Source organism: Sarcophilus harrisii, chromosome 1, assembly GCF_902635505.1.
Source record: "Sarcophilus harrisii chromosome 1, mSarHar1.11, whole genome shotgun sequence".
Classification (NCBI taxonomy): Eukaryota; Metazoa; Chordata; class Mammalia; order Dasyuromorphia; family Dasyuridae; genus Sarcophilus; species Sarcophilus harrisii.
Window position 1 is genome coordinate 395,265,099 of NC_045426.1, and position 26,931 is coordinate 395,292,029.

The window sequence follows — 26,931 nt, forward strand, 5'->3', positions numbered from 1 at the left end:
CGAGCGAGCTGAGTTCTGTGACCCAGGATGGGCTCCGGGTGAGATAGCGCTGGAGTGAGAGGAAGGTCAGAGCGGCGGCCCGAGGGCTCAAGAGCGAGTTAAACCCGTTCTATAAAGCGGTGACTACCCGCTAGTTCACGTGCTGTGCTCCGATTGCTGGCCGGCTTGCTCAGATAGTTGGTTTCCGCAGACGCGAAGGGCCTGGATGCGGCCGAGGAGGTCAGGAGGCTGGACTAGCGAGCTTCGAAGCCTCAGGAGGTACTCGAGTAACCCGGACTAAATCTCCAGTAAGGTAGGTGAGCATTGCTACATGGGGAGCCCTTTTCCAAGTAGGCAACCCAAAGGCATTGTGGGACTTTAGGCATTCTCACGGCCTTATGGGAAACGTGGTCCAGTCCTTTTTTTTTTTTTTTTTTTTTTTTTTAATTTAGCCTTTTATTTAGGGTTATATATATGGGTAACTTTACAGCATTGACAATTGCCAAACCTCTTGTTCCACTTTTTCCCCGCTTTCCCCCCACCCCCTCCCCTAGATGGCAGGATGATTAGTAAATGTTAAATATATTAAAATATAAATTGGATACACAATAAGTATACATGACCAAACTGTTATTTTGCTGTACAAAAAGAATCAGACTCTGAAATATTGTACAATTAGCTTGTGAAGGAAATAAAAAATGCAGGTGGGCATAAATGGATATGAGATAGAGACAATAATTTTCTAATTTAGCATGGTTCACTATGATTGATTTGATCTTACAAGGAGATATTTTGGGCCAGAACCTGAAACAAGGTACTAAGTACAACTGATAGAACCAATGCTTGTGTTCACACCTTTAGAGGGCTCATATAAGCAAGAAGTATTTAAGTACTCATTGGAGTTCACACATTTGGGAGATTTCAGGATTTAGTATGAGATATCCGAATTCACACCTCCCTTAATTCCTCCCTTGGGCGGAGTCAACCTTTGGGATAGCATATATATATATATATAATAGAAGCTCTTAGAGCTTCAAGTTAATTACTTCAGAACATTCCCAGGGGTGGGAGAGGAGCACTCTGGGAGGAAGCCCACAAGCTTCTAACTATTACTGTTATGGGTACTACTGTCCTCTCAGTTACCCAGGACCACAAACTATGTGTCATTTTTAATTCCTCAGTTTTTCTCATTCCCTCAATATCTAATGGGTTGCCAAGCCACCATTCTATTCTCTCTTTTCTCCAGTGCCAAAAGTGGCACTTCCCCAAAGGCCCATATTATCTCTTACCTGAATGATTGACTGGTTGATCTCTTTACCACAAGTCTCTCCTTTCTTTTCACAAGACCATGAAATTTAGCTAGTTGGAATGGATGTCCATCAGTTGGAGAATGGCTGAATAAATTGTGGTATATAAATATTATGGAATATTATTGTTCTGTAAGAAATGACCAACAGGATGATTTCAGAAAGGCCTGGAGAGACTTACACGAACTGATGCTGAGTGAAATGAGCAGGACCAGGAGATCATTATATACTTCAACAACAATACTATATGATGACCAGTTCTGATGGACCAGGCCATCCTCAGCAACGAGATCAACCAAATCATTTCTAATGGAGCAGTAATGAACTGAACTAGCTATGCCCAGAGAAAGAACTCTGGGAGATGACTAAAAACCATTACATTGAATTCCCAATCCCTATATTTATGCACACCTGCATTTTTGATTTCCTTCACAAGCTAATTGTACAATATTTCAGAGTCTGATTCTTTTTATACAGCAAAATAATGTTTGGTCATGTATACTTATTGTGTATCTAATTTACCAATCCCTATATTTATGCACACCTGCATTTTTGATTTCCTTCACAAGCTAATTGTACAATATTTCAGAGTCTGATTCTTTTTATACAGCAAAATAATGTTTGGTCATGTATACTTATTGTGTATCTAATTTATATTTTAATGTATTTAACATCTACTGGTCATCCTGCCATCTGGGGGAGGGGGTGGGGGGGTAAGAGGTGAAAAATTGGAACAAGAGGTTTGGCAATTGTTAACGCTGTAAAGTTATCCATGCATATAACCTGTAAATAAAAGGATATTAAATTAAAAAAAAAAAAAAAAGTTTAGCTAGTTGTCCCTCATACCCAAACTGATCTTCCTCATCCCTGCCTCCTATCTTTTTTCTCACTTCAGGAGCTAAAAGCCCACCATCTAAAACAATCCCCCTTAATTCCTTCCCTCTATTGATTATCTCCAATTTAGTCAGTCTGTATTTTGTTTGTCCATAGTTTGCATGCTGTCTCCTCTATTAAACTAACACCTTTGAGAGCAGAGACTTATCTTTTGTCTCTTTTTGTATTTTAGCACAAAGTCTGATCCACAATAGACATTTAATAAACTGGATTTTCCATAAAAATGATGGGTTTGTTTTTGTTTTTTGCTGAGGCAATTGGGCTTAAATGACTTGCCCAGGGTCACACAGCTAGGAAGTGTTAAGTGTCTTGAGACTAGATTTGAACTCAGGTCCTCCCGACTTCAGGGCTGGTGCCCTATCCACTATACCACCTAGCTGACCCAAAATGATGTTATTTTGAAATTAGATTCCTTTACAAAGTTTTAACCATGGTGTGTGGGTGTAGGTGTGGGTGGTGATGCTTATGCAAATGCGTGCGCGGGCGGCGTTCTTTTGGATCTCTGAACCCTCCCATGATGATATCTTGGGTTTCCTAGCTAGATTTCTTAATAACCTTGCCTTAAAAACCAAAATCACTTAATTTCCTTTGATTGATTGATTGACTCTCTATAGATCCCAGGTCAAATCTCATTTGGTCATTGTTTGGGTCCTGTTTCACTGGGATTGAATGTAAATAGCAGTCTTTTCTGCTTTAGCTACTAATCCTGAGGGTCTTTCCTTCCCAGATTAATTTAGGAGTTAGTGGGTTTTGTTTTGTTTTGGACTAGGTAAAAGAACTGATTCTTTGCCTCAATTGCTACCTAGCCTTAATTTTCTGAATGGGTGTGGCCTTAGTCAAACTGAGACTTGTTCAAGGCCTTAGTTTAAAAAAGCCAGTCTCCCATTGTATCCAGGGCCATCTTCAGTCACCTTCATCTATATCTGGCCACTGGACCTAGATGGCTGTGGAGGGGAAAGTGAGGCAGGTGACGTTGCAACAGCCCTCCCTCATCTAAACCCAATTTACTTGCATGTCATGGTATCATCTTCCCTGATGTCATGGTCCTCTTTGAGAATGAAGGCCAATTACATAATAAGAGGATAATAATCAGAGTTTCTGTTTAAGTGGAACACTTGAAGCTTGAAACAATTCTTATGTGTGCCTGATGAGAAATTAAGAAGTTCCTTATGGATTTTATAAGATTAATTAAGTTGGTGTTTAGTCAGGGTCACTGCCCCCTCCCCCCCATCCAGTTAATCAGTGAATTAGGAAATTCAAAAAGGAATTTATTGCTTTCTCATGAGTTTATAACTCTGGAAACCAAACAAATACTCAACCATTTCTCACATTAGGAAATCTGAAGGATCATCTATGTGAATATTAAAGTTCCCTTGTATAAACGCAGGGAACTTGAGTCAGGAGGGAAAATGACATGGGGATGTTGGGAGGGAGGATGTACTACAGCTATCTTTATTTGGATGAAGAAGGGAATTGTATTTGAATGAACTTCAAAGAAAAGTGATAGAAATAATAGATTCACTTCTGAGTGATAAAAGTAAAGGGAGTGAATGGAATTACACAGAAGTAAGAAGACACCAGTGTCTGGGATTGTGAAAATAAAATGCTAAATAATGTCATCAGTATAGAGCTATGACTATTTCCCTTGTATCTTCAAATTTCTCCCCTTGAGTAATAGTGTGTTCTTGATGGAAATAATGGAATTTGGAATTTATTTGGTTCTACCATTTATTGTGTTCTGGAAATGCAAAATGAATTAAATATACACCTTATTAGTATGTTTATTTCAGGATTAAATTGTTGTGAGAAGAAAAGTGAAATTATTTAAATTTAATTTAATAAACATTAAGTGTCTGCCTACTATGTGGAAAACACTAGGGATACAAAACGTTCCTTGCCCTCAAGAAGTTTAGTCTCTCGAGGGAAGACAAAAGGAAACTGAAGAGAAGTGGATGGATCCCCCCCAGTGGATAGTGGGTGGTTTTGGGGTCATCTTATTCCCTGGAATTGAAACCAGACAGAGCTGCAGATGGGAAGTAGAATAAGATGGAAGATCATTTTCTTCTCTTTGTGAAGATAGGCTTTGGGAGGAGATCAGAATTCAGCCATCCAGTTAAAGAAAGAAGTAGGAAGAAGGAGATGGAATCCAAAGTTTGAATTAATTGCATAGTAATGCCTCACAGATTCGAATTTGAGGTAAACGGGGTTAAGTGACTTGTCCAGGATCACACAGTAAGTGTTTGAGGTCTGAGTTCATGAAGATGAACCTTCTGATTCCAAATCTGATATTCATCTTGGGAAAGAACTGGATATGGAGTTTTTAAAAAAAGAAAAGAAAGAAAGAAGAAAACCAACTGGGTCTTCTTTGCCTCTCCTTCAGATTTGGGAGGAAAAAAATCACTTTAGCTTTTTAGTCTAATTTTTTTCTCAACGTATAAAATGAAGTATTAAATGATCACTTATGATTCTTAAATGATTCTTAAAACTGAATGCAAATAGAAACTCTGAAGCTTTATTTACTTATTTATTTATTTGGTATTATACATGAATGTCTTAACCCTTTTTGACAAACACAGAATTTAAGTAATTTGTCATCTGCTTTTGATTCATGAAAAAAAATAACTTTGTTTTTCCTTTCTGCACTACAGTTGACGTGTTAATATATACCATGAAACAATGAGGAGGTTTTTGTTGCTTTATGCTACACAGTGTGGACAGGCAAAAGCCATAGCAGAGGAAATAAGTGAGAAAGCTGGTACACATGGATTTTTTGCAGATCTTCACTGTTTGAGTGAATCTGATAAGGTGAGATGATCAAGTAATTTTGCTATATTGGAGAATAAATATATAAGTGAGAAAGAATCCAAGTATACTGATTCATAGGATGGTTTGTTTACTAGTCTCCTGCTTATATCCTTATTTAAAAAAAAAAAAACCACGGACACAATGTTAAATTTATGACAATTTGATATTTTAGAAGGCTTCATTCCCAAAAAGTTTCAGAATATCATTGTAGGCATGCATATATTTTGTTTTTTAAAAAAAAAGTGTGTATACACAAACATAAATAACATGCATATTTGCTCTTTAAATGGTTTTCAATCTAGATATAAATGGAAGGTCATTAACTTGCTAATTCATGGGAGTAAAGAACAAACATTAAAGAACAAAATTAAAGGGTTTGTTCAAGTTGAAGTAGAGAAATTTTTTATTACTTTTCAAAAAACTTTTAATGTTTTTTAAACTATCCAGATTTCTGCGTTTTAAAAAACACATAAATGGGTGGGCAGAGGGAAATTCTTTATAACAGGTAAGAGATAACTAGACAAAATGTATTGTCCATATTGTGGTGTATAACTCCTAAGAATTTTTAAAAGGGGAGAACATAATGGATTATACTTTTATAAAGAAATGTTGGACTTTGAGGTTCAAATTTTCCTGTTAGAGATAGTAATTGTTAAGAACCTTATCCCATTGTATAGGAGTTATCTTTAGTCAAATGAAGTAATTACCTAAAACCTTTTAGACATTTTATAAGAAAATTTTGGCTATCAAAATCTTAGATATTGAGTTCTTCTGAATAGCTATGTCCTTAAAACTAGAGCTTTTAATTTTTACATTTTGTTTCTTTTCTTAATGCAAATCTTTCAAAAATAACTTCCTTGTCTTTTTTTTTTTTTAATACCATCTATAACACCTGACTGAAATCCTACAAACCTAATACATAGTAGAGATGCCCAGTGTTTTCAAAGGTTATTGCATGTTTCAACCAGTAACTCTGTGGGCAGCTTTTAGAGATTTCTCGTACAGCACAGAATTTACTCATCAGAATTATCAGAAATATCAGCATTGTTTGATGAAAATGATGGGGAAATTTAGATGCTATTAAATGTAAAAAATGAGAATTCCTCAGGATTTACCAAAAAGTAATTTATCTCTAGGAAGACAGCTTTTACTTTGATAAAAAGTAAAGTGCAAACAAATCTTACAAAGATACAAATTCTTGCCTCAGTAAGGAGGCAAATGAAATTCATTTTACACTGAAAATAATAGTCCAAAACACTTATATATGTCCCTGAAGGTTATTTGAAGGCCAAAGGCTTATAATATATTTCAGCTATTTAGTGTTGATGGAGCCACACTGCTCAGTGTAAAGGATGTGATCCTGGAGAGAGGGATTGAACACTTCTATACTGTTCTCAGCAGACTCATCATCCAATTCTGGAATTAGCTCAATTCCCTTTCTATTCAATTATGAGTTCAGTTTCTGCCTTGTGAGAAAACTTCATTCAATTATAGGAATTGGGAGGGAGGGATGTCAAGGTGGGGAAGTGGGGAAGAATGCTCCTTTATTGCATTGTCTGAATTTATTCTATACTCTACCCCTATACTGCAGAATGAACTGAAGAAGAGGTTTAGAATGTCATTAGGCTTCCACTGCTTAGACAAAATTACCTGAAATCTTTCCTGCTAAATGGCAAGAGGAGTTTATTCAGTATGGGATTAAGGATTCCTCCATTGTTCATCTCTATAAAGAAAAAAGAAATTAGCTGTCCTTTGCTAAACATGAGGCAGTTTTTCTCTCTTAGGCATTGCTGACCATATTGGTGCCCAAGTTTTTAATTTATTTATCCTTCCCATGGAATATGGTCATTTGTAAGATCTAGGTTTGGAATTCACAGGAAAGAGGAATCTCATAGCACAAAAGCAAGTTATACAAAACTTTCTAGTGCGAATCCTCAAAGACCCTTTCAACTAAGAGGTTTTTATAATTTTGAGAACAAAGAAGGCTTCTCATTTGATACAAGACTCTTGACACTTAGCAGCCTCCCAGCTACAGGAATGTTCCATTACAAGAAGTCCACCAAGGAGAATATTTATTTATTCATTCCTTTAGGAGGATTGTTTACTTCAGGAACTTACTAGGTTTCTGGGGTAAACACAGGTCTGCAATATAGGAAACTCAATAATTAATGCACCAGAAGAGTGGCCTTTCCAACTTCTTTGTTCTTTTCTGGAATTCCACCAGATAACTGCAAGTACTTTCTCATGTTCTCAGCATAAAGTTACACAGAAAACATGGCTGAGACTCACTTATGATTCCTTATTCACTAGGATTCCTTATATCATTTACCCCAGAGCCAGAACATCTTCAAAAAGGTTCGAGGAATGGTTGATGGTGTTTTGAATGCCAAAATTCTGTATAGAATATTGGTTAATCCAACCAAGTTGATAATATCAGTTTTGATACTATGGCAATATCATGGCAATTTTCTTGCCTGGTGAAGTTATAATACTTATGCAAATTATAAAAAATGGACAATGTTCTTGCACTGCTCCTGGTCACCAGGGGAAGGAAGTAGTTCTATGTGTTTGTTCCCATACTTTTTTTTTTTTAAGTATGCTAATTTCAGCGATGTTGTCAGAAACATCAATGGCGTCAGCTGCCACACTGATATTTAATGGAAAAGGTTACAAACCAAGACCAAAATGGAAGAAGAATTGGTATGCAGCTTTTTGTTTGTAGATGACTGAGTCAGTGCAGTCTCTGAGGCTAAGATGCAGTGATATAGATCAATTCTCTGCCAATTATGCTAATTTAGCCTCAAGAGTTACTAAGAAAACAGAGCTTCTCTATACTATATATGGAACCATTGGCTACAGCAAATGGAGAAATTTTGAATGCTGTGGATAAGTTCATTTACCTTGGCAATATACTTTCCAGGAATGTCCACATAGATGATGAGGTTGACACATGCATTGCCAAAACGTTTGGGATACCCTGAAACAAAGTGTAGGAGAGAAATATTGTGCTGTCTTATCAACTGAAGAACCATGATGTCAGCTTCATTGTTGAATGCCTATGAAATCTGAGTAGTATACCTGTGCCTATCCAAAAAATTGCATCACTTCTATTTGAATTGTCTTTGGAAAATTCTGAAGATCACCTAGCAAGATAAGGTAGCAGACACTAAGCCCCTTCCTTGAATTGCAGTGCTAATCATTCAAACTACTGAAGAAAGCAAAATTCCAATGGGCTGGCCATATTGTTTGAATGCTTAATATGCATTTGTCTAAAAAAAAAACTTTTGCAGACAGCTCACTCAAGACAAGCAAGCTCTTGTCACAAGTGGAGGTCAGAGGAAGTAATAAAAGGATGCTCTCAAGGTCTTTACAAAGACGTTTGGTAAATAAGGGCACAGGATCATTTAGTATAGTGTGCCTCATTGTTAGGATTCTTACAAAGTGAGAAGTTGGTTTTCTAATTTAACATGGTATTTAACAAGTTCTCTAGCTCACTAATGTATTTAGCATCTTTGGAGTTCACACTTCTGGGAGATTCACAAGTCAAGATTCAGTATTGAGATTCACAAGTCAGGAACCCACAATCCCACTCTCTTGGAGGAGGAGTCAACCTTTGAGTTCACACCTCAATATAATAAAATATAATAAAAATATAATAAAATTTAGGAGATACAGAAAGCAGGAGTTAGTGGAGGAGATTGAGAAGCCAGAGACTGCAGTCCGAATCCCCAGAGCTGGGGATTCAGAAGTGGGGAGGCTGAAGTTGGCAGAGGCAGAGGCAAAGGACTAGCAACAAGAGCTCTCGGAACCAAGGAAATCTTGCCGGGCTATTTTGGAAGAGACAATAAAGGACTGGACTTTAACTCCTGGCTGCATTTTGGGTAATTATTACTCAGAACTGAAACTAAGGCTGCCTCCAGAAGCCTCCCAAGAAATCTGTGTCCAGAGAACCATCATATTTTAGAGAAGAGAACACTACACCTCATCAAGCACAGTACAGCATGTCAAAAGAAACGTGATATACATATCCTTCCAAAATATTTATACAGACTATTTGTCCCCAGCCTGTGGTAGAGCCTTAGAGCTTATATTGATTTGAGCGGCCAGTCAGTCACAATGTACATTGATTCCAACATAGTCCTCTCTGAGTGTGTCATTCTGGTCCTCGAGTATGAAGGACACCAAATGGATGCTTTCAATGGTACCAGATTGAAGATGTCCCGTGCTTTCAAGGGTCATTGCAGTATTTTAGCAGGTGTCTCTTTTTTCTTTCTTTCTTTTTTTTCCCTCCACACTGCCCTTCCCTCTCCCCTTTCCCCATCTTATCTTATCATCTTGAGAGCTTTTTTATTGTCTGTCTTGCTAATTTTCTTCTACTGGACTTTCTCTTGCCCGTTTCCTTCAGAAATGAGTTTTCCTTCCTTGGATCTTCATGTTGTAATTGGTGTTATTTTGAATTATATCTATGTCATGTCTCCCCATTCAAGTTTCATGAGAACAAGGATCATACCTTATGTACTTTTTGTTTCAACCTTTGTTTTTCAACCTTATAATTTAGAAAAATTCCTGAAATATAAAATAGGTAAGAGAGTCTTTTAACCTCATAATGACTTGTAATTTAGTGCTTTTACTTAACAGATGTATTGAGCGTCATCCCATGCATTATCAGTTTGTAAAAACAGAAGATATAGTACCTTCATGTATATGAAACAAAATTAGTGACAAAGCCAAGGAGGAAATTGTTAAACCAATTCTTTAGTCTGATAGTCATGAGAATATAAATTTTACTAAAAATATATTGCTTGTGTTTTTTAGTATGATTTAAAAACAGAAAAAGATCCACTTGTTGTCGTTATTTCTACCACTGGCACTGGAGATCCACCGGATACAGCAGTCAAATTTGTTAAAACAATTAAAGAGAAAAATCTGCCACCAGATTTCTTCTGTCATCTGCGGTATGGAGTACTGGGTAATGGAAGATTATTTCCTCTTGATTCATTATATAACATTAATTTTAAGATGAATGTAAAAGCAGAGATTATAATTCTATAATTTTGAAAAGATTAAACACAAAAACCTAAGAAAATATATTTTTCTAGTTTAATTTAGATAGCTTTTTCTTATTTACACTTGCAGCAAAAATTAAAAGATATTTTACTATGGAATTTGTCTTTTGGTGTTAACTATTACCAGATGGACTTTATTTTTATTCAAAATAAAAATGTTCCTTAAAGGGAGAGAACTATGCTAATTTGTTAATATTTTTATATTAATCACTGACTTAGAAGATCCTTAAAATTAAGATTTAATTTAAAATTATTTTTACCTTCTTGACAATTGGGGGTGGTATAGAAAAACACAAGTGATTCATGTCTAAAATAATCCCTTTTGTGGAATGTATCTGTGTTTGGTCAGATGCTCTGAATTCAGTGTGCCAATTAATAACCAAGAGAAACCACTCAGTAAAGAGGCCTAACAGCCTCAGGAGGCATATTTTTCAGCTAGTTACCCAGGCCTAGTTAAGTAGACAGGAGTATCTAAGATTAGAAAGTGATTGAACTATATCTTCCTAAATGCACATACAGTTCATGGAGCCCCTATATACATCAATTATGAGTACTTTCAAGTGAATCAGAAAAGTGATAATGCAGAGGAATTATTGGGCAAAAGTAGCTGTTTTAGCTCATAAACCCCAAGAAAAGTAACATGGCTATAAAGCTTGATTTGGTCAGTGCTTAGCACATTCTCAAGCATGGCTTAGTGCTTTTCAAAGATGACAAGAACTCTGAAGTTCCCACTGAAGATTTCAAATTTTTGATTTGGAACTTGGAGAGCTGGAATTTTGTCTTGTGGAACAAATCTGGATAATAGTAACTGGATTTAGGCACATTTTCATGAATAAAGTAAAATTTATTCCTCTCAAGTTTCTAACTGTAATGACAACTGTAAGTTTTAAAATGACTTTGTATGGAAAATGATTTTATGGAAAATATCTGAGGAAATAACTGAGTTAATGCCAGCTTAAACAAATATCAGTGATGAAGTCAACTTAGAAAGTCAAATTAATGCAAACTGTATCAAGAAACAAATTTTAATAGGATTTTGCTTTTCCTACTCAGAACTTGCCCTACTGCAAAGGTACTCCCTGAGCTATGTCATATGGAAATATAAGAAGCGATGAGAGTCCCTGGGACGTAAAGATAAATGTTCCCCTGGACCAGTGATTTTTCAAAAGGGTGTTCCCCTATGTGAACATAAACTTAATAATATACTTCATTTTGTTATGCTGTATTAACACCTTATTAAATTGAGTAAAAGCTCTTCGAGTTTTTTTTTAATCTCCTTTGCTAGAACATGATCTGTCTATCATTCATTAATTGTCCCAAAGACTCCATCCTTGGGGATCATATCTCCAATTCTTTGATCTCATTAGCTGTTATATACAGATGACTTCTTTTCTGTGTTATCCAATTTCTTTTTTAAACTCTTTTCCCATATTACCTGCCTAGTAAGCAGGGATTCTTAACTTGGAGTACATTTTATAACTTTCATTATGATTGATTTTGTTAATAATCTTTAATTACATATATATATGTTGGGATTTGCCCACACAAAAAGTGGGTCCGTCTAATAGAGGGAGCCCTGATACATGTATCTAGTTTTCCTCCTCCAAAAGATTAAAATCCCTTTTTTTGTACATGTAAAAGCTTTTTTAGTATCTTGTCATTGAAATTGTGTCTTATCTTTTGTGATTACTATTATGGATTGTTTAAAAACTCTCCTCAGCCTTTTTATGAAAGGAATCTGAACTATCTTTTAACTGCCTTATGGTGTGATCTTTTAAGATTGAGAACACATGACTATGTTGAGCTTATATTGGCTAATTGTTTTCTCCCTGCATAAAATATATTCTTGAGTTTATTGTTGAATTTACTTATTTCTGAATTCTCTCTTTTTGTGGTAACACTGATCAGCTTTATTTTTAAGCAGCACCAAATATTTTGGATGATTATCATATCTTTGTAGTATAATTTAAGGGCTGAGAATACTATTTTCCTCTTCCTTTTTTTTTTTTTTTTTTAAATTATTTCCCCAGAGGTTCTAGACCTTTTGTTCCATTTAATGAAGGACTACATTGGTAGTTTGATTGGCACAGCACTAAATCTGTAAATTAATTTAGGTAGTATTGTCATTTTTATATTGGTGAGACTCTACCACTAAGCACTTGCTATTTATGACATTTAATTTTTTTTTTTTTTTGTAATTTTATTTACCTAAAACCAGAGTGTGCCATGGTAGACTAATGCCTGATTATTGCTATACATTAACAATTAGGGTTAAGTGACTTGCCCAAGGTCACACAGCTAGGCAGTGTTAAATGTCTTGAGACAAAATTTGAACTCGGGTCCTCCTGACATCAGGGCTGGTGCTCTATCCACCTAGCTACCATTTTTAAAAGTTCTTTTACATGGAATTTCCCATTTCCTTCTCTATTTTGTTGATGTGAGGAAATGCTGATATCTTTGAATTTATTTTGTGTCTCACTGTATTACTGGAACTATCCTTCAGCAAAGCTTTTTTTTTTTTTTTGCATACTTTTGACTTTAATTTTATTTTTCTTGCCTTATTATTCCTTGCATTTCTAGAACTATGACAAATTACAGTGGAGAAAGAAATCATCCTTCTTACTGAGAAAAATTTTAGTATTTACTTATTACAAATACTAGCTTTTGGTTTTAGATAAGTAGTTTTTATCATACTTAAAATGGACTTTCTATGCTTGTGTTCTGTAGTATTTTTAATCTAACAAGTATATTTTGTCAGAGGCTTTTTCTGCATCCATTGATGTAATCATATGGTTTCAAGAAATATTCTTTTTACATCCAATATTTTAATGTTGAACCATTCTTGCATCCATAGAATAAAACCCATCTTACTCCCTAAATGAATTTTTGGATTTATTATGTTTTTGGATAATACTTTATTTTAAAATTTTATATCAGTCTTCATTATTGAAATTGCCTCTTTGTCTTTTCTTTATTTAGATAAAAGACTAATTCAACTCATAAAAGGAGTTTTTGAGATTTCTTAGTTTTTGAGATTAAAGTAATAGCATATGTATTCATTTATATTTTAAAATTTGGTAGAAATTCATTTAGAGTATAGCTTTTTAAAATTTTCACATTTCATGCTAATTATTTATTCTTGATCTAGGTCTAGGTGATTCAGAATATACCTATTTCTGTAATGGTGGGAAAATAATCGATAAACGACTTCAAGAACTTGGAGCCCAACGGTTTTATAAAACTGGGTATGCAGATGATTGTGTGGGGTAAGATGATTTTCATGTATCCATATTAATTTTAATCATAAATGACAGAAGGAAATATTTTTATTAAGTCATTTACTACTGGCCCATTCATCAAAGTCAACAAAAGTTCTTCCATTCACTGAAATCCTGCTGATCAATTTTCCATCATTTTTAGTAATTGAAATTTTTATATATCAGAACACTTAACATTAGAGTGATATCTCTTCCTTTTCTCCCTTTCTTCTTGCTTCCCCAAAACTTCCCCTTCAACCTTCAGCCATTTTTAAACAGTTAGTCAGTAAACATTTATTACTGTGTGCTAGATACTGTTATAAGCCTGGTAGTTTTCTGCTTTGGTAGTATCTGGATTAGATTTGTACTTTATTTGGTTTTGATTTGAAAAAACCCTGTTTAAATTCAAATATTTATGCATTTCTGTATAAACTTGATGACCACTTTGATATTGGGTCTCCTACATAACCCTCTTTATACTTATATATTTCAAAATGGCTTTATCATCCATATTTTCTGACCCATGTCATCTTCAAAACCCCTCTGTGCCCTTACGCACAAATCTAAATATATTTCTGTATATTTCAGCAGTCTCAGACATTAGCTTTTCAACATAACCACTTTACTGCTCTTTGCCTTCTCAAAGAAATTGCCTCTCTTGCTTTTCCCAGTTTCAGAGTTCCCAATACTGCCATTCACATATGTCAATATGTCTTTTTGTTTATTTATGTATGTATTTATTTGCTGAAGCAATATTTTTTGTCTTGCCTCCCTAAAAGACTTCAGTTACAGAAGTGATGGATAATCAAATTTTATGCCTATATATATCTCAGTAGTAATGTAAATGTCTTTTTTAATATGTCTGTCTTCAGAGTAATGACATCATTCATTAACATTTGTATTATTGCTTGTTTTAAGATGTTACTGTTTGTAAAATACTGATAATGACATTCTCTGTTGTGAGTATATCTAGGCATTTCTATTGCAGTGAGTTATCCATAGTAGCCTAATTTTTCTTTTAATGTAATAATTGATTTATAAAGGTATTACTATGAATTGGATAACATTCTTGACTCAGAAAGACTTAAGTTTACATCACATCTATAGTACTTTTTAGTTCTCTCATTATGGACAAGTCACTTTATTTTAGCATTTCTAAACATTAGTTAACTTTCTGTTAAGATGGATTATAGGATGTATAAGTGGAGGGAGTTCCTGCCTTGACAAAATCCCAGGTCTTTGATTTATTGATGGGAACAGTTACTTAAACCTTGAAGGATTCTTGCACTTTCCAAACATTTCTCCTTTAGTTTCCCAGTATTTTTCAACAACCTGAGAAGAGAGTTCATTTAAATAAATTTTCTTTGGCATTATATATGACTTTATCAAGTTTTGTTAACTATGCCTAGTTCATATATACTAGAATGTGAAACTTTCTGTCTTTAATGTCTGTCTGTCTCTCTCTCTCTCTCTCTCTCTCTCTCTCTCTCTCTTTTTAGTTTAGAACTTGTTGTTGAACCCTGGATTGATGGACTTTGGATTGCCCTCAACAGACAATTTGTCCTAAGTGAAAGAAAAGCAGATATGATCAGTGATTTCAGTACCACATCCAGTGCCTCCTTAAAGAATGTTAAACCAGAAATATTACCCATTGACTCACAAATTGCACTTCTCAAATTGAATGATTTGGAGGGGAAAGTTTATTCAGGAACTTTAATTGAAGATTTTGAACCTTCCCTTACCCAATCAATACCACCCCTTTCACAGTCTGCTCTTAATATTCCAACATTACCTCCAGAATATTTAGATGTCCAGTTTCAGAAACCTCTTGATCAGGTAAGAAATATAGCTCTGATATGTGTTAGAGATGCAACTATATGATGGAAGAATGTATGTGCATCCAGAGAAATAATTGATAAATAGAAGTAGGTACAGAGTGGCTTACAAATCTGTACATAGTTGTATCTCATGGTAACTGTCTCTGAGGTGGGTTGGGGGAGGGGGAAAGAAAAGTCACATAATAACTTTATTATATATTTAAAAGGAATGGCAAGTTGTACATAATAGATTTGCAGTTACATGTGCAATTATCTTTTTTTTATTATATTATATTATATTATATATAAATTATATTATTATATTATATATAAATTATATATTATTATATTATATATAAAAATATTTTTTTCTATTTTGTTGTGCAAATGCTTGTTTTGTTTCTTAAATTCAGAGTAAAATAGATTTAAAAAAAATTCTATTGGGTGGATGGTTATATAGCTTTAAATTAGTTGTATTAATGGTATTAGTTCAAGAATAAGTAATTTCAGTAATTGCACCAACTTATAGCTTGATTTCTTAACTTAATTTTTAAAAACATTTTATGTATGCAAGATAACATAATTTTCTTTATGGATATTTCAGTAATAAGGTTAATTTAGTAGCTAAAGTTGGAAAAGTAGTAGTGCTCTCAGTAAAAAGTTGGAAATTTAGAAGAGGAGGGAGTTTGGCAAAAGTATGTGAAAGGAAGAGAAAGAGGAAAGGGTTAGTGTTGGACAATATTTCAGTCAATTTTGAGATTCTGGAGACAAAAGTATAATTTATGTTCACAGGGACTTTACTTAGTTCTAATTATTTAATGATAAAAGAAAGAAAACAGTAAGAATGTATCATGTGTTTATCTGTGGATCTATCTATCTCATAGTCAGGTGGGTCTCTTTTGTCCATATGTGTTCCAACCAGGTTGTTGTGGTTTTGCATTGCATTCTTGATGGCCTATCCACATGGCAATTATCTAGGGTAATTTATTCCTTTTAAGTACACAATCATGATTAATCTGGAGAAAGATATAGAGGGATTACTATATTTGTTTTGGTAATTAGTGCTTATACCAATGGATTCTTCACTCATTCTCTAAATGGGCAATCATCATTGTAGAGATGATAATGAAAAGCCTACTTTTTTTCATCATTAAATTTCATTTTTAGTTTATAGAATAAAATAAGCATTTTTATAACAGTATAATAAAAAAGATGATTGCACTTGAAACTGCAAATCTGCTATGAATAACTTGACATTCCTTTCAAATATACAAAAAAAATTAACTAAATTTACTTTTTTCCTTCTACCCCACAATACAGATAACGGTTAATAGCCACAAATGTGTGTGTGTGTGTGTGTATATAGAATAATTTTATCATATAACAATTCTCTTTCTCTGGATGCAGATAGTTCTTAATTCATAATTTGGGTATTTATAATAATCAAAATTTTATTTATTAAATAAATAAATAATTAAATAATAATTAATTATATATATTTATATAAATAGAAATATAAATTATATAAATAATTATAAATTATATAAACTATAAATATAAATAATAATTATATATATAAATAAATAATTATAAGTTATATAAATAAATAATTAAATAATAAATAATTAAAATTTATAATAATTAAAATTTTCATTCAAAGCCATTCTTTTTTATTCACCAACTAAATTTATTTTATAAGATTTATTTAGTATTTTGTTTTTCCCCAGTTACATGTAAAAACAAATTTTAACATTTATTTTTAAGACTTGGGATTAAAAATTATCTCCCTTCCTTCCTTCCCATCCCAGCATTGAGAAGGTGAGCAATTCAGTCTCCAAGTTCTTTTAAAAAATTCTTTTGGGGCTTGAGACCATTTGATAGAACTTTTTGGAGTACTACCCCAAAAAGTTCTATCAAATGGTCTCAAGCCCCAAAAGAACTTTTTGGGGTAGGAGTGACTTTTTTCATCTCACTATTTTCCTCTGAGTATTAACTCAGTTCTTTTTATACCAAAGTAGCTATCTTTGGTCAGGTTCTTTTTTGAAAGAAGGACGTGACAACTTGGTTTCTATAACTTGTAAGGTTATCCCTGTCATTCCCATCAGGGAAATGATGGAATGACTACAAAGTGTTAAGATCATTTGGCTAAAAGTCCACATATAAATGAATGATATTTTTGCAAGTTTCTTTGTTAATTTCAGCAGATAGAAATTTTCTTTCCAGGACCAGTGCCAAGTATCTTTTACTCCAGTGGAGACAGTTTTCCAGGTTCCCATTTCAAAGGCTATTCGGCTTACTAAGAAGGATGCCATAAAAACCACTCTGCTATTGGAATTGGACATATCAGTGAGTTGATGACTTTTACTTTGATTTGGGTAATTGCATATTAAAGACAAGCTGAGAAGTAAGTGAAATGATCAGGTGGTGCTTTTTTGTTCTTTTATGCTTATATTATTCTATTTTTTATATACAGAGGGAATGAGGAGACTGTGATTATAAAGGGGAGAAACAAAATTGTAAAAAAACATGAGATGTGAGGTCTGAAGTTGGGCATTTCAGTCCTTTTGTAATTTTATAATTGGTGATACCTTGGATAAATCATACAAACTTTTAAATCCTGCTTCCATCTGTAGAATGGACATCATTAAACATAGATTTTCTTAAAGAAAATTAAGAACATCTTTATTCATCTAATTCTATTTGCCTAAATTTAGGTGATCAAACATTTATATCTTACTAAGCATAATAAAAGTATCCTTTAGCTGAACTTATTGAAACTTTAGCATGCTTTCAACAAAATGAAAGTTTATTTCACCTCTAGCCTTACAAAATGAAAAGGTTATGTGCTTAGCTTTTCCAATACAATCTAAACTCTTAACTTTTTTTTTTAATTTACTCAGAATACAACCTTTTCATACCAGCCTGGAGATTCCTTCAGTATTGTTTGTCCTAATGATGCTTCAGAAGTACAGGAATTAATTCAAAGACTTCAGCTTTCAGAGAAAAAAGAACATTGTGTAATATTGGAAATTAAAGCAAACAATAAAAAGAAAGGTACAGCACTCTTGTTCATTAAGAATTTGAAATGATGTTATTTAGTTTGGTCACTGAAAAAGAAATGAGAGAGAATATGAGAGAGAAATGAGAGTTTTCTGTGAAATATGAAAAATGAAAAATGTAAGAATTATTTTTGATCTCAACACATTCAAATGGTCTGCACAGTTAAATTCAGATAGTAGAATGCTGGATGTTTGCAGCCTTCACTCTTGTATTCTATAAGAAATGATGGATCATTTTATCGAGATATTTTAAAAATAGTGTGACATAGAATGAGCTTTTTCAGTATTTCATGTCTAAAGCAATAAAGTTTTTTAATATTCAAAATATTTCAATATTTCTTTTTTTTTTTTTTGATGAACTTTGTCTTTCCATTGTATTCATTTTGGAAGTATTTTCTGAATGAATGGCTTCCTTAGTATTGATGCATATTGAAAGATGAGTATTACTTAATTTTTTTGGAAATTATAATATTAATTTTCCTGTTTTTTATGTTATATTTCCAATGCCTGCTGGATTCTTCTTTTCACCCTTCCTTATTAAAGGAGCAGCCATACCTCAGCACATTCCTGAAAGGGTTTCTCTTCAGTTCCTTCTTACTTGGTGCCTTGAAATAAGAGCAGTTCCTAAAAAGGTATCGTCTTCCTTCCATCTTTGCACTTCAGTATTTAAATTAATTCATATCCTTTGGCAGAAAATCTCTGAACAATATTTTCAGTTCTTGACAATGACCTACTGTAGTTGGAAATATTTATTATTTAACCCAATAAATGAAAGCAATTTTTCATGTTGATTAATTGGAAATTCTAATGGTCCTAATTTTTTCTCTTTTTACCAACTTTTCAGAAAATAATCACCAACAATTATTATTAAGCAATTAGATATGTCATATGAAAACAGCAAATTGAATCATTTCTTTAGGCAAAATTATAAAATTTGTTTTAGCAGAAAGAATATAGTTTTTAAATCGAAAGATCCACTAGATGTCAGTATTGTACAACATCTTAACTGAGATTACTTTTAATTGATTTTTGCCACCTTGCTTTAAATGATTGTATTGAGATCAACTCTATCTTGCCAGATATCTCCCAATAACAAGAATAAGTAAGTCATGCTATAGTTATAGAATACTCCCCAGTACAAATAGTTGTTTTTTCCTTTCTATCTTGTTCAGTTTCCATTATAAAACTTGTCAGCTAAAATGACTCTGTTCTCAGGAGGTTAGTTATCAAATGATAGTTACCATAAATCAAACTAGTATTCATTGCATAGAAAATATTTTTTACACTAATGTAACTGAGCTCTAGTACTTTGTTCTATACTAGAAACATTTCTTCAATTTGAGGGACTTGGGGCAAATGTTCAGTGTTTAAATTTTTCCTTATGAAAATCTTATTTCATATTTGTTTTCAAAAGTCAGTAGTAAACTTTTAAAATAAAAAATCTATACCTTATTTGTGGTCCATATTGCCAGATTCAAGCTACTCTGTCAAATATAGGTCCTCAATATACCCATTTCCTCATTATTTTTTAGCTTAGCATGTTTTGAATTTCTAGTGAAACCTGATGTTAGGATAAGGAACTTTCCCACTGTCTTTCTTGGCACCCCACAAATAAACTAAAATTTGAAAGTAAATAAAACATCCTAGGTATATATCTGGGGAGAAAAGTAAGGAAGTTCCTTATCCTTAATAAAAAGCTTAAAAATGTAATTGAAGTGAAATTGAACTGTTGATACAAATTGCAGAGGATTATACTTCAGCTGTAGTTTACTCTGGGGGCAACCGAGATGTGGAGGCATATAGTGGATATTGAATTAACTCAAATATAAGTATCACGTACATACTAACACTGAATTACTACTAATAAAGATTTTATTCAGACCTTATCACTGGGCCTTCAAATCATGTTTAACTTGCTGGACAACTTGCATTGTGTTTTCTACTCAGATTTTATAACCTTGCAGGTTACTTCAGGTGATGGCCAAAAATTAGAAGATGAAAACTGAGGGTGTTTTGTTTTTTTTTTTGTTTTTTTTTTTTTGGCAGAGTGTGAATTATATTTTCCTTTGGGCATTCTTTTGGGTTCTCTAGCTCATCTTTGGATAATTGGGCACATTCCAGATGAATAATGAAGGAGCTACCATGACAGTCTAAGCCACAAAGGACACCTTCATTAAAATCTCTTTTTCTTTATCACAGGCATTTTTGCGAGCCCTTGTAGAATATACCAGTGATTGTGCTGAAAAGCGAAGGTTACAAGAACTTTGCAGCAAACAGGGGGCCTCTGACTATAATCGTTTCATACGAGACTCTTATGTCACTTTGTTAGACTTACTCCATGCTTTTCCAACTTGTAGGCCACCTCTTAGTCTTTTGCTAGGTAAGTAGTCACTTTTGGTTTAATTGGTTTAGGTTTCTGAAATTTCACATAATCGTCAAAAAAAGATCCTTGTAGTTTATCTCAGAATGATCAGAATGATTCACTTTCTAAAAGTGAAAACACTATAGGAGAAAAAAACCACCACAACAAAAAAATCCTCTCTTCATTTTTTTTTTTTCAATTTAATATAGCTGTTTGTCTCAATTTTTGAATCTGATTTGTTAAATAGTCCGTGTGGGGGGTAATTGGGGTCAAGTAGCTTGTTGGAAGGTCTCACAGCTAAGAAGTTTTAAGTGGCTGAGGGTAGATTTGAACTCGGATTGTCCTGACTACAGGGCCAGTGTTCTATCTATTGTGCCATCTAGCCTCCCGTTAAATATTCCTAACCCTTTTTATTTTACCAGTTTTCTACAAAGTCCTCTTTGTTAGTCAAATCTTTACAAATATTTGAGCAATTAGTTTTTTCCAAAAGTACCCCAAATTAGAAATTTCTAAGTGTAATGTATGTAACACTGTACTGGATACTCTATTAGAAGCTGAAAGCTCACTCTACCCGATATCTGTAGTTGACTACTTTGAGTTGGAAGTTTTTATACAATAGCACAAATCAGTACTTTGAATCTGGTTAATGGGATATATAGTTACCATATTTCTTCTGAGAAAAATCAGAATATATGACATAATAAAAGCTTCTGCAAATAAACTTCTGCAAAGCTCTTTTAAAAGGATGCATTGTAGTTTCAGGACATACCTAGAAAAGCTCAGTTTGAGTAAAGCATAATCAATAATAATAATATTAATAATAATTAATAATACTACTAATAATAATAATTATATTAGAAATTATATTAGAATTATATTGGAAAAGAGTTTATAATTTTATAGAAACTAGATGAGATCGTTTCATAAAGAAGTATGATTTTAAACCAAAAATTATAGTGCTATTTATATTTGCTAGAATTATTCCTTTAGAATAAATATTGGTATAATCCTAGTTTAAAATTACAGTTTAGTAGCTCTCTTGAAAAATTTTCTATTTTAGCATGAGAAGTGTAGACAACCTAGTGTTAATTTTTATTTAAATTGTTGTATTTGAGCTTTTCAACTTCCTGAGTGATTCTTAACCAGAAGTGAAAATCATCTTCTTTCTCTGTCTCAATTCTATGTATTCACAGATAGAATGCAGCACTTCTTCAGTGTTGAACCTGAATGGAAAGCTGCAAAGATAGGAAATAAGGGATTTCTCTGGCATTCCCTTTTTAATGTTTTCAGGTTTCATTTGTGAACTAAAATGCTTTTACATTGGAGCCTCACAACCTTATAAAATAGGATCTACTATCATATCCCTAATCAGCCTTACTTTACAAGTGAGGAAACAGCTTCAGAAAATTTATATCTTGTTTCCTGATGATCAGCTAGTAAGTGTCAGAGATGGATTAAAAAACTGGGTCTTTGAAGTTTAAGCAGTATCTCCATTAGTCTATTTTCCCATATTTCTCTCTTTTTTGTTGTTGTTGTTGTTGAGATCTCCCTACAGTTAGACAATTGGCTCAAACAATTTATTAACCTAAACTATTTTTTTTTGGGGGGGGGGGTTAAGTGACTTGCTTAGGGTCACACAGGTAAGAAGTATTAAGTGTTTGAGGCTGTATTTGAACTCCTGACTTCAGGGCCAGTACTCTACAAAACTATCTTTTAAAAGAAAAAAGGATGGTTCATTTCCTAATGACATCTAAAGTAAAATATAATGAAACTTTTTTTTTGAAGTTTCTTTTTGGCAGAGATGGGAAATTAAGGACCATTTGGATATTTATAACATCTTTCGTGGGCCATAAAAAATTATCAACTTGCAGAATTCAGGCAATAGAAAGTTGTACCTAGCTTATTATCATTTGCAGGTGTCTTAGCAAATGATTCCACAAGCTGAAGGTGCCCCACTCCTGCTATAGTAACAATCCTCTGATTCAAATTGCTAAGTCAGTATTTAAATATTTAAAAATTAAGAGTAACATGAATTTCACAGAGGTTACCAGTCAGTGGTTACCATTGAGAGTACATAATTCAATAAAAATTGGCCAGTATTTTTTTTTCTCTTAATTTATTGTACTTCTGTTGATAAGATCTGGTATTTTTTTTTCTTCCTTTTTCTTGTAGGGTACTGACATTGCCATTTTAATTTTTTTTGCATAGCTTTCTTTTTTTTGGCATCTGTTTCCAGAAATTTATTATGTTTAAAAGAAAATGCTGTTTTTAACATTTGACAAATATTTTAACTTCAACATTTTTCTTTAGTTTCATTCCTTTACCATTAATATTGATACTTCAGTTTTCCTTAACTGACACATCCAAAATAGTTTCACCTGTACAACAATCTCTTGCTTTTGACCCCTTCTATCTTTTTAGCCACTATCTTCAAATTCTTTCCTAGACTATTGCGATGACATACTAATTGATTTTCCAGTCTCAGGTTCACTCCTGCCTTAGCTGCTAAAGTGATTTTTGTTAATCTGACCATGTCACCTTTCTGCTCAGTATAATCCAATGTTTCTCAGTTGCTTTTAGGAAGAAGTATAACTTTTTTAAAGCCAACCTGGCCCCTGCTTAATCATCCATTATACATTACTCTTTCCATATCCTTTGATCTAGTCAAATGGATATTCTCTTTTCCTCACACATTGCTGTTATACATGTAGACTATTTCTCATACCTATAATTTACATATCTCATCTCTGCTTTATAGGACACTTTCAAACTTCAACTCTTACAATATGAAATTCAAGCAGCATCTTCAAGTTTCCTTATCCTCTCAACATTTAGTGCTCTCTTAAGTCCTTTGAATTCACTTACCATTACCCATACTTCTGAGCACTTTGGAAACCAAATTATAATGTAATTATGAAGTCTCGAATGAATTAATAAAAACACAATAAAATATAGGTAATATTAATTTTCTAAGTCATTAGGATGCTTACAAGCATTCTTATATATGTTCAGTGTCCCTATTTCTATTTCAATTTGACACCACTGCTCAGGGGGAGGAATATCTTAGCATTAATAGAGCTAACCAGCTTTGGACCATATCTTACTGCTGTCATTGAATAAAAAGAGAACCAGTACCAGAGAACTGTGTTGCATTGTGGGTTTTGCAGATGAGGAAAAACAGTGTTTCACTGTCATACAGACCATGGAAGGAAGGATGTTTAGTGTAATTATTTCTAGAGGAATTTCTTGATAGCTTAGTTTTATAGATTAAGATCAGTCAGTCGATATTTCTCAAGTTACTACCATGTCAGTTAGTCTTCTGTTGTAGGGGATGTTGATGTGATAAGATAAATTGTTCCTTTTTAATATTGAATTTTTTTTTTTTTAGAACATCTTCCCAAGCTTCGAGCCAGATCATATTCTTGTGCCAGGTACTGTACCATTATTCTTTCAAAGAGTATATAGAAGTCTTCAAATGTTGTATTAATTAAAAAGATTAATGTAAATGTTGATGCTTGCCCCATATTAGAGATTATACTTAATGTTCTATGTACCACAAAGATACTTTTTATTAAAGAGATTCATACCTAATTACAAATATCCAAAAGCTCTCCATTATTAATAATATACTTTGCATACATGGTAATTTTTTGTTCACCTTCTACTACTTTGAGGAAGGGATAAACAGTGAGGAACTATTTAACTGAAAATAAGGTTTTTCCTTATCAGTTTCTTCTTTGACTTCTATAATACCATGGGACACTACACCGAGACAAAATTTCATTGGTTGGGGCTACAGGAGAAGAAAAACATGGAGAGCACAGAGTTTTATATAAAGGGACCATTTCAGCTTATTTATTTTGACCTATAAAAATAATGGTCTTTACATTTTGAAGATGTTGACTGTTTTATTTGTTCCTACGTTTGTTTCCAAATATAGTCTCAGTAAATGGGAAAAATTCAGTCTTGTGAAGACCCATAAAATTCATGTTAAAAACAATGCTAATAAATTCTTAATCATCTTTAATGTCATTTATTTTAACATTAAGAAATAAAACAAGCCATTTCCATAACATAGTAGAATAGAAAAACAAGATTGCATATGAAACTGCAAATCTATTGTGTACAATTTGCTTTTAAATGTGTGATAATTATGTAACTTTTCTTTTTTTCTTTTCATTCATCACCACGTCAGAGGCTACTAGTAGACACAAGTGTGTGTGTGTGTGTATAAAACCATTTTGAGAGTGTGTGGGGGGTGTGTGTGTGTGTACGTGTGCATGTGCATGTGTGTACATATATACATATATATGTCTACAGTTATTTATCACTTCTTTATCTGGATGTAGACTTCATAGATCTTTTGTAGTTAATTTGAAAATTTATAATAGTTAAAATAACTGTTCAAGTTAGTTTTCATAAATAGTCTCAAATCAGGTCAAAAGACCAAACAATTGGAAATCTTTCTGAATGTTATCAGTAGGGATGAAAAGTCTAAGAAAGCAGTATTTTCATTCACAGAGAGTATAGATGAGAACCCATAAATAAATATTATCCCCAAAAGATAGTACTTACTGGTTACCTTGTTTTTCACATAATAATCTAATCTAAAATTGACAACTTTGTCCTTGCAGCTCCTGTTTATTTCATCCAGGGAAACTTCATTTTGCGTTTAACATTGTAGAGTTTCTGTCCAGTGTGGAACCTGTGACTTTGAGAAAAGGAATATGTACGGGCTGGCTGGCCCTACTGGTTAACTCAGTATTTCAAGGAAATGGGAATATCTTACAAGGAAATGATATTGAATCTGGCTTTCCAAAGGTATTTAAAATACTCTAAGGTTTTGTCATCCTTAAAAGAGAAAGTTTCCCTGTTTTTATTTTATATGATTGTCTTTAAGTTCTGAAGAGGAAAATGTATTCTTTTAATTTAATATTGTAATAATGAAAATATATGTATATATACACATATATTTGAAATGTATATTTATTTTTATTATCATCAGATTCTCAAGTAAAAAATGTGTTTATTTGAATGCCAGTTATTCCAAGTGCAAGAGAACATTGTTTTATATTTTATGCATATTCTCTGAGCTTTTTCACCCTGGAAAATAAAGCTCATGTAGTATTATTTCTATTTTCTTTTGCTCTTTATAGTCTTAGAAAGAGTTCGTACTACAATACTAGAAATTACTAGTAACTTAACAAGAATGTTAGACTGTGATCTTTTTACTACTTTTTTTCCCCTGTCCTTTTTCTGTTATACTTTTGATGTAAAGAACCAAATACACCAAAGAAGATAGCCTATTTCATTAATCCCCAAATTACCTTTGCATCTACTCCTGCCTTTGTAACTGTTTTATATATAGGGTATAATCCTTGAAAAAAAAATCTTCTATGGTGGTGGCTTCTTTGTCATTGATATAAGGGAGTTTTCTGAGGCTTATCATAAAGCTTTCTGTGTATTTCTTGTTCTTATTAGATGTGGTTTTTATTTTTATCTCATGACTATTTTAGTTTCTATAAAGTTCTTCACTTGGAAAGTGCTTAGCCTCTGGGGAAAATTAAGACTTTTTGTGTACATGTGAAAACCCTTGAGGTTGACAGCTACTGGGTAATTAATGCTTTTCACCATCTTTCTATTTTCTGGACATGATGCCTTTATTAGGAATTTTACAGTATATTTTCCCCAAAGAAATTGTTCCATGTTTCATCTAAGCCCACTAAGCTGATGTGAAATGATAGGACTCTGAGAATTTGTGCTTCTTGTACTAAAAGAAATTACTGTAGAACTGACCCGAAAGTTTTGTTGATTCTTGATACCTGTCTTTACTAATATAAAAAGTAAGGAGAAATTGCAAAGGCAGTCATGGTGTACTAACAAACATAATAAGGGAAAGAAAACACACAAAAAAAGTGTTATTTTATTGGGTTGCCCCCATAATACAGAGAAGAAATTAAGTGTAGACATTTTTCAAAGTAAGAATTTTACTGGGATTACCAATATTTCCAATTCCGTTTCTTGGTATAAATGAAGTATGAGTTTAACTAAACTCATACAGTGTTTAGAAATTTTTCATATAATAGTGGTCAAGATAATTTTTCACATAAAGTACATAAACATGATATTTTGTCTTTAATTACTTGAAATGTTTTTGTTAGGAAATCAGTTCTTTTCCCTAGATTGAAGGACAAAAGGTAAAGATAGCTTCACATAGCTTTAGACAGAAGCTTCTAATGATGTTCTTAACACCAATGAAAAAGATAATCATTCAGTCTACAAGATAGCAGACACAAGTATGCACACATATACCTATTTTTTTTTTATTTCTTCTGTAACCTTAGATTTTCTACTCAAATATAGTTTTATATTTGCGCTTGTAAAA

The 26,931-nt window shown here is 33.0% G+C and overlaps 1 protein-coding gene across 2 annotated transcripts in view; it reads left to right on the top strand.

The window, feature by feature from the left end:
• The first annotated feature begins 97 nt into the window (after positions 1-97).
• Positions 98-26,931, top strand: part of MTRR (5-methyltetrahydrofolate-homocysteine methyltransferase reductase) — a 34,549-nt gene continuing 7,715 nt past the window's right edge. The window contains exons 1-11 of one of the 2 annotated variants that reach the window (XM_031946115.1): positions 98-292; positions 4,829-4,985; positions 9,801-9,954; positions 13,200-13,317; positions 14,808-15,144; positions 17,334-17,471; positions 18,026-18,179; positions 18,728-18,816; positions 20,384-20,564; positions 23,935-23,977; positions 25,181-25,367. In XM_031946115.1, coding sequence (XP_031801975.1) covers positions 4,857-4,985; positions 9,801-9,954; positions 13,200-13,317; positions 14,808-15,144; positions 17,334-17,471; positions 18,026-18,179; positions 18,728-18,816; positions 20,384-20,564; positions 23,935-23,977; positions 25,181-25,367 — 1,530 coding nt within the window. In that variant the 5' untranslated portion in view covers positions 98-292; positions 4,829-4,856. The remainder of the gene's footprint in view (positions 293-4,828; positions 4,986-9,800; positions 9,955-13,199; positions 13,318-14,807; positions 15,145-17,333; positions 17,472-18,025; positions 18,180-18,727; positions 18,817-20,383; positions 20,565-23,934; positions 23,978-25,180; positions 25,368-26,931) is intronic. The other variant, XM_031946116.1, reaches the window with a different exon arrangement.